The sequence below is a fragment of the Ornithorhynchus anatinus genome, chromosome 11 (genome assembly GCF_004115215.2).
Source record: "Ornithorhynchus anatinus isolate Pmale09 chromosome 11, mOrnAna1.pri.v4, whole genome shotgun sequence".
Lineage (NCBI taxonomy): Eukaryota > Metazoa > Chordata > Mammalia > Monotremata > Ornithorhynchidae > Ornithorhynchus > Ornithorhynchus anatinus.
The window spans coordinates 57039084-57050079 of NC_041738.1; the positions used below are offsets into that span (position 1 = coordinate 57039084).

Sequence of the window (10996 nt, forward strand, 5' to 3'; positions counted from 1 at the left end):
CCCCACGCCCCGCCCGACTCCACCCCCCCGCATGCTGACCACGCCCCCATCGCGGCTCCGCCCCTTCCATCGCGCGCTGACCACGCCCCCACCCAGGCCCCGCCCCCTCGCTCACCCGAGCTGACCTCGCCCTCCCCCCGGCGCCTCGGTCCCCCTCCCCTCCCCTCCCCCCCCCTTCCGCGCCCTCCCGGACTCCGGCCCCGGGTCCTGCTCCGGGTCCAGGTCCGGGTCCAGGTTCCAGCCGTCGGACCCGCCTCCGCGCCGGTCGAAAAGACGGCAGCCACACCCTCGGGAGGCTCCGAGCCCCGTTTATTGCCCCTCCGCGGGGAGCTCCCCGGCTCCGGACCCTCCGTCCCGGACGGCGGCCGGCCGGTCCTCCCGGACCCCCCTACCGACCCCCCCCCCGGTCACCAGCCCGCGCCGCCGCCCCCCCCCCCGCCCCGAGCTGGACTCCGGGAAGCTCAGCTTCCAGCCGGGGGGTCCCGGGACAGTGCTGCGCCCCCGTCCCCAGGCCTCGGCAGGGGTCCCGTCCCCACCGACCCGCCGGCGGGCGGAGGTCTCGGGCCCGACGTGTCCTTCTCGTCCGTCCGGGCTCAGACCAGAGTCCCGGCGCTGCTGCTGACCGGCCGGGGGGTCCGGGCGGTCCGGGGGTCCGGAGAGCAGCGGATGTGGGCGTACTCGGTCTGGGCGGCATGGGCCGGGCGCGGGGGCTTCTTGGGGTCGGGGTCGGGGTCGGGGTCGGGGTCGGGCCGGTCCCCGCCGCCCAGCCGGATCTCCGCGTAGTGCAGCCCCTCGTCCGGTCCCGGCTCCGGCCCCCGGGGTCCGGTCGCCTCCCCGACCACCTCATAGGTGTGATCCTGCGGACAGCCGGGCGGGGGGCGGGGGTCTCAGCCGGACCCCGGGACGGACGGACCGACCGGGCCCGCCTCCGCCACCCCGGCCTCGCCAGGCTCCGGGGGCAGAGGCCCCTCTAAAATGGGAATTTGAGCCCTGACCCCTACTTAGTCTGCGGGCCTGCCCCTCGAGGAACACGGGCTGGTATCTAACCCAGCGCTTCCAACAGTGTTTGACCCTTTGTAAGCGCCTAATACATACAACATTAAATAACACTAATAGCGGGGGTATTTGTGAAGCGCTTACTGTGTGCCAGACGCTGTACTAAGCGCTGGAGTGGATACAATCGGGTTGGACACAGTCCCTTGCCCCATGTGAGGCTCACGGGCCCAATCCCCCTTTTACGGAGGTAACAGGCCCAGAGAGGGAAAAAAATGTACGGTATTTAAGTGCTTACTACATGCCAAGCACTGTTCTAAGCGCTGGGGTAGCTACAAGGCCAGCAATTGTCCCGCGTGGGGCTCACAGTCTTCATCCCCATTTTACAGAGGAGGGAACTGAGGCCCAGAGAAATGAAGTGACTCGGCCACGGTCGGTCACACAGCAGACTAGGGACAGAGGCGGGATTAGAACCCATGACTCTCCAGCCCCGGCTCTAGCCATTACACCCTGCTGCTTCTCTAATAAGTTATATTTTTATATATTGTTATATCTTGTTACTGATGCCTGATTACTTAGACTGTGAGCCCATTGTTGGGCAGGGATGGTCGCTATCTGTTGCCGAATTGTACATTCCAAGCGCTTAGTCCAGTGCTCTGCACACAGTAAGCACTCAATAAATACGACTGAATGAATGAATGAATATGGTTCTAATGGAGTCCCTTGTTGCAGTGCATTCTCCCAGGTGCTTAGTACAGTGCCCTGCACCCCGTAAACACAGGATTGATTGATTGATTGATTGATTGATTGACTGATGGGTGAATTGGTGAGTGTCCACACGGCCCCAGCGGCCGGTGGCTAGGTGGAAACAGCCCGGGCTTGAGAGTCAGAGGTCATGGGTTCTAATCCCAGCTCCGCCGCTTGTCAGCTGTGTGACTTTGGGCAAGTCACTTCACTTCTCTGGGCCTCACTTCCCTCATCTGTAATATGGGGATGAAGACTGTGAGCTCAGGGTGGGACAACCCGATCACCTTGTATCTCCCCCAGCGCCTAGAACAGTGCTTTGCACCTAGTAAGCGCTTAACAAATACCAACATAATTATTAGTATTATTATTATTAGCACCTACCGTGGCTGTTGTCTTGGGGGGCCGTGGCGGCGGCCGGGCCGGGGTCTCCCGAAAGCGGGTCTCTGCAGGGGGCGGAGGAGGGGGGGGAGAACACACGGAGAGAGATCGACCCCCCACCCCCGGAACCCAGAAGCCTCCCCCGACCCCCCGGCCCAGCCCCCGGCCCCCCGCGGTACCTGCGCTCCCCTTGCCCCTGACACAAGGTACCGGGCAGCACCTGCGGGGGATGGGACGGTCCTGGGTTCATTCATTCATTCATTAGTATTTATTGAGCGCTTACTATGTGCAGAACACTGTAGTAAGCGCTTGGAATGGACAATTCGGCTTGGTCGCCCCCTCCCTCCATCCCGGGGGGCGCGGGGCCGCGGAGAAGCCCCGCCTGCCCCGCTCCAGGCCCAATCCCGGCCAGGAAAAGAGCCCGGCTGGGGCGGTGGACCGATCCCCCCGCCCGCCCCTGCCTCCCCCGGCCCGGGGCCCGCGCTCACCGGCCGCCCCCGCAGCAGAGCCGGCCCCCCATGACCCCGCACCCCCGCCTCCCGACCAGTTGCCCCCGGGTCGAGTTGCCCCCGGGTCGAGTTGCCCCCGGGTCGAGGCGCCCCGCGGGAGGTGCGTTTCCTCGTTCCCGGGCGGGGCGGGACCGGGCGGGACCGGGCAGGGCAGGTCCCCTCCCCCCCCTCCACCTTCTACTTTTCCCCCCCTCCCCTCTGCACTGTGCTCATTTGTACATCTTATTTATTGCCCTATTTATTTTGTTAATGAGCTGTATATCTCCTTGATTCTATTTATCTTGATGATGCGCTCTTGTTTCTGTTTTGTTCTCTTTCGCTTTGCCGTCTCCCCCGTTTAGACTGTGAGCCCGTCGTTGGGCAGGGATGGTCTCTCTGTGTGACCGAATTGTCCAGTCCAAGCGCTTAGTCCAGTGCTGTGCACATAGTAAGCGCTCAATAAATACGATTGACTGTTTCTCCTCCGGCCACCGGCCAGGCCCGGAGAGCACGCCCCCTGCTGGACGAACCGGTCCCGGTCCGGTGAGCCCGACCCGGAGAGCACGCCCCCTGCTGGACAAACCGGACCGTTGAGCCCGACCCGGAGAGCACGCCCCCTGCTGGACAAGCCGGCCCGTTGATCCCGACACGGAGAGCACGCCCCCTGCTGGACGAACCGGCCCGGAGAGCACGCCCCCTGCTGGACGGTCCGGCCCTCCGGTCCGCACCTCCACTGCCGCCCCTGCCCGCTAAGTCCTATCATAAAATCATTTGTTAAGCTCTTACTACGTGCCAAGCACTGTTCTAAGCGCTGGAATCAATCATAACAGTAATAACTGGAGTAGGTGTTGAGCGCTTACTAGGTGCCAGGCACTGTACTAAGCGCTGGGGTGGATACAAGCAAATCGGGCTGGACACAGTCCCTGTCCCACACGGGGCTCATTGTTGGGGGGTCTGCGAGGCGGAGCTGGGGGCAGTGAGCGGGACGGGCAGACAGGGCCCACCAGGCTGCGCCCACCTGACGGCTCTGAAACACTCTCTGGGATCTTCTGGCCCAATTTGGAAGTTCTGGGTCCAGCCCGGACTGCCGTGGGGAATAATAATAATAATAATGGTATTTGTTAAGTGCTTACTATGTGCCAAGCACTATTTTAAGCACTGAATACAGTTCTAAGCACTGGACACTGTTCTTCATCCTCTCAGCCTCCATCACCCCCACAGCTGGACCCAGGGGACCATGGCCCATCACTCCCACAGCTGAAACCAGCGACACTGGCCCCATCGCCCCCACAAAGCTAGCCACTGTGGCCACTCCTACCCCGACCCTTGGAGTTGTCCGGTCTGGGGGGTGTCACGGCCCAGAAGAAGGTCAGAGCTGAGGGCTCTGAGGTTTGGAAGAGGTGGTCGGTGGCCATCTCTTCCGGGCGGTTTATTAAGAGTCAATTCTAAGAGAGATCATTTAGTGCCCGCTTCATCTCCCGCCCTCCAGGAACCTCCCACCCTCTCACTGGAAAATGAGTTTTGTGTTTCAGTGCTCTCGGATGCCGGGGACTTGAAGCAGCACGGCTTAGGGGAAAGAGCCTGGGCTTGGGAGTCTGAGGCGTTGGTTCTAATCCCACCTCCGCCACTTGTCAGTTGTGTGACTCTGGGCACTCTGTGCCCTCAGGTACCTCATCTGTAAAAGACCATAAAGATTAAGACTGTGAGCCTCACCTTGACTCTACTCCAGCACTTAGAACAGTGCTTGGCACATAGTAAGCACTTGAACACCATAATAATAATAATTATTATTATTATTGCTTTGGCTGTTGATGACCAGATGGGCAGGGTCAGAGGATCTCTCGCCCGCACCAAGCAGGCCAGATTTCCCCAGGGGCAGATGCTCCAAGGCCTCCACAGCCCCCCACCTCTCTCCGGACCCCGGCTTCGGCCTCCTCCCCCAGGGTGAGGGGTCGGCGAGGGGTCTGGGTGTCTGGAGGTTACCGCCACGAGGTCCATCCTCCATCTCTCTTGGAGGTCAGGCATGAGGTCCGGCTGAACCCCCATTGCATTGCCCAGCCATCAGGGAGGGGGCGAGCTGACCTTAGGGGAGCCCCTCTAGCATCCGTAGCCTCGACCTCCCCTCCCCGGCCCCCCAACAGAGAGCCGGGCAGGCGGGACCCTCAGAGAGGGGTTTTATTGATGCAGCCGGCCAGACGACGACCCATGACCTCCGACCCCCGACCCCGGCAGATGCGAGGCCGGCGGCAGGTCAGCCCCCCTCCCCGGGAGCCAGCGGGACGGGCTCAGGGCTCTGCCCCTTCCCCATCCTCGTCCGGGTCGGGCGGGGCGGGCAGCAGGGAGACGGGCACCTCGTTGACCTCGGTGTCCAGGCGTCGGCCGCCCCTCGGGGCCTCCAGGTGGAGGACGCCGTCGTGGGAGAGGGCGGCACGGAGCCTCCACGGGTCCACGTCGGGGGGCAGCACGTAGGTCCGGCAGAGCTGGCGGGACACGAAGCCGTGGCGGTCCGGGCGCTGCGGGTGCTGCGCGGACACCTCCAGCAGGTTGTCCACCGTCCGCACGGCCACCTCGTCCGGCGTGAAGTGGCTGACGTCCAGGAAGGCCTGGAACTTGCCCTCGCTGAGCCGCAGCTCCGACACCCCCCCCGCAGCCGCCCACCCCGGCCTGGGCCGCCCGAGGACGCACGTAGTAGCCGTGGAAGAGGGTGGGCGTCAACAGCTCCTCCGGGAACAGGCCTGGACGGACATTGGGGGGAAGGGAGAGAGGGGGACACACCGGTCAGCTCGGGGCAGGGTGAGAGATTGGGGTGTGGAAGGTGGGAGAGAGTGGGGAAGGGTATCCTGGAGGGAGAGATTGAGGAGGGGGACATAGGGGAGGTAAAGTTGTGGAGGAGCCAGGGAGGATATTAAGGGGTGAACACATGGGGGAGGATTTGGGGTGGGGGGCTAGCCAGGCAGGATATTAAGATAAAATAGATGGGGGGAGATTGGGGAGGGGAACATAGAGGGGGTGAGGTTGTGGAGGAGCCAGGGAGGATATTAAGGGGTGGAGAGATGGGGGTGGATTTGGGGCGGGGGGTAGCCAGGGAGGACATTAAGATGAGGTAGATGCGAAGGGATTGGGGAGGGATATACTGGAGGGAGAGATTGGGGAGTGAGACATTGGGGTGGGACAGACAGGAGGGGGAGGTTGTTGTGGAGAAGCCAGGGAAGATATTGGGGGGAGGAAGATGGGGGGAATTTGGGGCGGGGGGTAACCTGGAAGGATATTAAGATGAGGTAGGTGGGGGGAGATTGGGGAGCGGTATCCTGGAGGGAGAGATTGGGGAAGGGGACCTGGGGGGGTGAGGTTGTGGAGGAGCCAGGGAGGATATTAAGGGGTGGACAGTTGGGGGAAGATTTGGGGCGGGAAGTAGCCAGGGAGGAGACTAAGATGAGGTAGATGGGAAGAGATTGGGAAGGGTATCCTGGAGGGAGAGATTGGGGAGGGGGACATTGGGGGGTGTGGCAGAAGGGAGGGGGAGGTTATGGAGGAGCCAGGGAGGATATTGGAGGCGGGGGGAACAGACGGGGGAGGATTTGGGGTGGGGGGTAGCCAGGGAGAATATTGATAATAATAATAATAATAATGATGATATTTGTTAAGCGCTTACTATGTGCCAAGCACTGCTCTAAGCACTGGGGTGTCAATAAGGTCATCAGGTTGTCCCACGTGGGGCTCCCTGTCATAATCCCAATTTTCCAGATGAGGTCACTGAGGTCCAGAGAAGTGAAGTGACTTTCCCAAAGTCACACAGCTGACAAGTGGCAGAGGCGGGATTAGAACCCACGACCTCTGCCTCCCAAGCCCGTGCCCTTTCCTCTGATGGAGCAGATGGGGGGAAGATGGGGGAGGGGGGGAGATCACCCGTCCGTCCCGGGTCCGGGGGGTGGGGGTCAGTCCGGATCGGGGTGTGGAGGCGGAGGGGGGAGGGTCGTTAGAGGGGGTCAGAAAGCCGGGGGGTCTGTGCCCTACCGTCCCCGAAGCGCTGCTCGCCCAGGCGACTGGGGTTGGCGAACTCGTACTCGGCGGCCGCGGGGTGGGCGTGGGGCACCGAGCGGCCCGACATGGTCCCTGCGGGCGCTGCGGACACTGGCCGGACGCCCCTCCCTCCCGGACACTCCGTCGGACCCGGGGCAGGGGCAGGGGCAGGGCCCGGAGCAGGGGCAGGGGCAGGGGCAGGGCCCGGGGGGCGTCCGAAATAGTGCGGGGGAAGGGGGCGGGGTCGCCCCGGGACGGGGAGGGGGAAGGGGAGGGAGGGAACAACTGAGGAGGACCCCCTTTCCCCCCCTGCGACCCCCTGATCTGGGTTTAACTCGGGGCCGCCTCTGCCCCGGGGTGAAGGGTGAAAGGTCACTCCTCCAAGCCAGGCAAGGGGTCCGGCAGGCTGGGGCGGGGGGTCCAGGGGGCAGCCCCCACCCCGGCCCCCCACCCTACTCTCCCGGCCTCCCGCTGACAGTGACGCGAAGCCCCCAGCGCCGGACGCCGCCCCTGCCCGATATAGCCACTGGCACGAGGTCCTGGCACGAGGCCCTGGCACGAGGCCCTGGCACGCGAGCCGGCGGGGGGACGGGGACTCCTGGCTCCGGCCCAGCTGGGAGCGGAGGGGGCGGTCGGCCGGCCGGGGGCGTTCAGACGGACAGACGGACGGACGGACGGACTCCTCTCTTTTCTTAGCTCGGTGAGTCCCCAGGCGGGAATCACGGGCCGACCCAACCCCAGCTGGGCCCGCGGCCCCCGGGGCCCGGACTGACATCACCTTTCCAGAAACTTCACCGGGCGCCCGTATATAAGGATCCGGCCGGGGCCGCGGGCCGGACACGCCGCCCAGCCAGCCAGAGCCCCCCGACCAGCATGGACATCGCCATCCACCACCCCTGGATCCGCCGGCCCTTCTGGCCCTTCCCCACGTCCAGCCGCATCTTCGACCAGGGCTTCGGGGAACACCTCCTGGACTCGGACCTGTTCCCCACTTCTTTCCCGGCCTTCCCCACCTCCTTCCCGGCCCTGAGCTCCTGCTACCTGAGGCCCTCCTTCCTCCGGCCGTCCAGCTGGATCGACACTGGACTCTCCGAGGTCAGCGCCCCCTCCCCGAGCGGGGTCGGTCCTGGGTCGGGTCAGGTACTGGACGGGAGAGGCTCCATCCGAGGAGAGATCCTGATCAGACAGCAGGCCGGGCGGAGGGCGGTCAAAGGGTAGCTAGTGGAAGGACAGAGGTCAGACGGTAGTCAGTGGATAGAGTGGAACGGTGGTGAGATTGCGGACTGACGAGGTTCGGTCAGAGGAAAGACGGTGGTCAGACTGCAGAGCGAACAGAGAGCGGTCAGACAGTAGTCAATGGACAGAGTGGACCATGGTGATAGTGTGCTGGCAAGGGTCAGCCAGGGAAAAAATAACAGGCAGCAGAGTAAACAGAGTGATCAGACAATAGTCAGTGGACAGGGAGTGGACAGTGGTGGGATAGAGGATAGAAAGCACTTAGTGATCACAGAGTAGTCAGTGGACAGAGAGTGGACGGTGGTGACATAGTGGACTGACAAGGATCAGTTAGAGGAAAGATAATGGTCAGCAGACTGAACAGAGAGAGGTCAGGCAGTAGTCAGTGGACAGAGTGGACAGTGGTGACATAGTGGACTGACAAGCATCAGAGGAAAGATAATGATCAACAGAGGGAAGAGAGAGTGGTCAGGCAGTAGTCAGCAATCAGAGTGGACAGTGGTGAGATATTGGACAGACCAGGATCAGTCAGAGAAAAGATAATGGTCAGCAGGGTGAACAGAGAGCAGTCAGACAGTAGTCAATGGACATAGTGGAAGGGAGTCTGACAAGGGGCATTGAGTCAGGGAGACAGAGTAGGTACAGAGTGTTCAGTCAGTGGTTAATGGTCAGTGACTGGTCAGATAGTAGACAGCCAAAGGTCAGAGACCCTCCGCCATCCTCTCCTCCAGCATCTTCCTCTGGCCCTGGGGCTGGGGGGGTGGAAGGTCCAGGGTGAAGCTCCCAGGTGGTAGAAGGTAGAGGCCGAGTGCTACTGTCCCCCTGGACAATGGTATTTATTGAGTGAGCACTCCCTGTGTGCAGAGCACTGGACTAAGCCCTCAGGAGAGTACAAGACAATAGAATTGGTGGGCATGCTTCCTGTCCACAAGGAGCAGATAAGTTTCTTTTGCTTTCCAACCCTGTCAGGCTGTTCCCGGGATACCTCCCGCCGTCCTTTCTGGCTCTTTGCTCTCCCTCTCAACTTCCCATTATCCCCCTCCCCAATTCCCCCACCTGGGGAGACTGGGAGGGGCTGGGCTGGAAGCCTCAAGGCCCAGAGGAGGTCTGGGGTGGTCTCTGCCCCTCCTCCTCCAACCCTCAGCCATGCCAGGGGCTGGGGCTGGCAGAGGAGCCAGGTTAAAAATATCCACGGAAGCAAACAGAGGGCCTGCAAGGGCGTTGGAAGGGCAGGCTGGAAAACTTGTCGCCCGAGGAGGCCGGTGTGGGGGGGGGGGGGAAAGTGAGGGATGTCCCTTCCCTCTGGGTGGGGGTGGGGGGTTGTGATCACGTCATGGGCCATCTGGGCTCCCTCCCATCCCACCCCAGCTGATCAGGACAGGTTGAGTCAGGGGCCCTGTACCATCCCCCACACTCCCACCAGGGACCCCAAGAGTTATTTAAAGATTTCTGCAGCTGTAGTGGGGGATGACGGGTCCCAGGTGGGTGGGCCAGACTAGCTGATTTCAGGACACTCTGGGACCACCCCTCAGGCCTCGGGCTGGGTAGGGACAGGGTAGGGGGCAGAGCCCTGTGATCTTCCTCCTGACCCTGTGACACTCTTTTCCCTTGGCTCCCACAAGATGCGACTGGAGAAGGACAAGTTCTCCGTGAACCTGGACGTGAAACACTTCTCCCCGGAGGACCTCAAAGTCAAGGTGCTGGGGGACGTGATTGAGGTGCACGGCCAGCACGAGGAGCGCCAGGTAACTGCCCGCTTTTTGCCGCCCGCCTCGCCCCGTCCCCCGACCCCCTTGGGGTCCACTGGAAGCCGAGGGGATGGCAGGGGGAGGGAGATGGGGCTGGGACAGGAAGCTGGACACGGGCGCTTGTGGTGTGAGGTTCTGTCCGAGTTTCAGGGTGTTGGTATTTGTTAAGTGCTTACTATGTGCAGAGCACTGTTCTAAGCACTGGGGTAGATACAGGGTAATCGGGTTGTCCCAGGTGAGGCTCACAATCTTAATCCCCATTTTACAGATGAGGTAACAGGCACAGAGAAGTGAAGTGACTTGCCCACAGTCACACAGCTGACAAGTGGCAGAGCCGGGATTCAAACCCATGACCTCTGACTCCCAAGCCCGTGCTCTTTCCACTGAGCCACGCTGCTTCTCATGGGGATCGCGCTTCCCTGGTGACCCTCCCTCAGGGCCACCAGTGGGAGCGGACCACCTGGCCAGGCTCCTGGCCCCTGGATCTGCCCTGGGCTGAGGTGCTGGGTGGGGAGGCCGGAAGTGAAGGAGGGCCTGCCTCACCTCCTGCCTCCATCTGCTTCCCTCCCTAGGACGAGCACGGCTTCATCTCCCGCGAGTTCCACCGGAAGTACCGGCTCCCGGCCGACGTGGACGCCCTCGCCATCACCTCGTCCCTGTCATCCGACGGGGTGCTGAGCGTGACCGGCCCCCGGAAGCAGGCCGCCGGCCCCGAGCGCACCATCCCCATCAAGCGGGAGGAGAAGCCCGCCGTGACCGCGGCCCCCCGCAAGTAGGCCGACCTCCTCCAGCCCCGCCGTCCCTCCTCAGCCCAGGTCCGGCGGGAGGACGCAGGCCCCGACCCGGCTGGTGCCGGTGCCGAGGGCAGGTCCAGGGGACCGAACCAATAAAGCATCAGTTGTCAGCGGTGTCTGTGCCTGGTCTTTCCGGGGGTCCCGGGGGGCTGCCAGCCGTCTGGAGACATGGGAGGGGTGGGCGGGAGGGCGGGGGATAGAGCAGAAATCTATGTGCCAGGCACTGTACTAAGTGCTGAGATAGTTACAAGCTAATCGGGTTGGACACCGTCCCTGTCCCATATAGGGCTCACAGCCTTAATATAAGCCTCACAGTCTAGCAATGGAGGAGGGAGAGGGGCCAAGCCTGGAGTTGACATTTGTTTCTTAACGGTATTTGTTAAGCGCTTACTATGTTCCAGGTACTAAGGTCTGGGGTAAATACGAGTTAATCCAGTTGAACCTAGTCCATGTCCCACGTGGGGCTCAGGGTCTTAATCCCCCTTTTATAGAGGAGGGAACTGTGGCACGGATAAGTGAGGTGACTTACCCAAGATCACGAAGCTTTCAAATGATGGAGCCGGTATTAGAACCCAGGTCCTTCCGACCCCCA

General features: G+C 62.2%; 3 protein-coding genes across 3 annotated transcripts; 1 reads left to right on the plus strand and 2 right to left on the minus strand.

The window, feature by feature from the left end:
• Positions 1–435: 435 nt before the first annotated feature.
• On the minus strand, positions 436–2726 carry LOC114815048 (translation initiation factor IF-2-like). The gene is made up of 4 exons (XM_029075090.1): positions 2607–2726; positions 2298–2338; positions 2122–2183; positions 436–857 (listed from the first exon to the last, which is right to left on the minus strand). Exons 1-4 carry the CDS (start codon positions 2636–2638, stop codon positions 594–596), a joined length of 399 nt encoding a protein of 132 aa, XP_028930923.1. The 5' UTR covers positions 2639–2726; the 3' UTR covers positions 436–593.
• Positions 2727–4758: 2032 nt separating this feature from the next.
• Positions 4759–6828, minus strand: HSPB2 (heat shock protein family B (small) member 2). Its single transcript, XM_029075704.1, is given in 3 exon segments — positions 4759–5257; positions 5259–5341; positions 6621–6828. Coding segments are annotated over 3 exon segments (543 nt in total). The 5' UTR covers positions 6715–6828; the 3' UTR covers positions 4759–4891.
• Positions 6829–7499: 671 nt separating this feature from the next.
• Positions 7500–10386, plus strand: CRYAB (crystallin alpha B). Its single transcript, NM_001242752.1, has 3 exons — positions 7500–7721; positions 9485–9607; positions 10183–10386. Exons 1-3 carry the CDS (start codon positions 7500–7502, stop codon positions 10384–10386), a joined length of 549 nt encoding a protein of 182 aa, NP_001229681.1.
• The last annotated feature ends 610 nt before the right edge of the window (positions 10387–10996 follow it).

Bases quoted from the DNA above. Each gene is read 5' to 3' on its own strand.
- LOC114815048 (XM_029075090.1), bottom strand. From the start codon at position 2,638: ATGGGGGGCCGGCTCTGCTGCGGGGGCGGCCG. The intron at 2,184-2,297 runs GTACCGCGGGGG...CGCCCCCTGCAG, and splicing joins CAGGGGCAAGGGGAGCGCAG to AGACCCGCTTTCGGGAGACC. The intron at 858-2,121 runs GTAGGTGCTAAT...GGCTGTCCGCAG, and splicing joins CCCCCAAGACAACAGCCACG to GATCACACCTATGAGGTGGT.
- CRYAB (NM_001242752.1), top strand. From the start codon at position 7,500: ATGGACATCGCCATCCACCACCCCTGGATCCGCCGGCCCTTCTGGCCC. The intron at 7,722-9,484 runs GTCAGCGCCCCC...GGCTCCCACAAG, and splicing joins TCGACACTGGACTCTCCGAG to ATGCGACTGGAGAAGGACAA. The intron at 9,608-10,182 runs GTAACTGCCCGC...TTCCCTCCCTAG, and splicing joins GCCAGCACGAGGAGCGCCAG to GACGAGCACGGCTTCATCTC.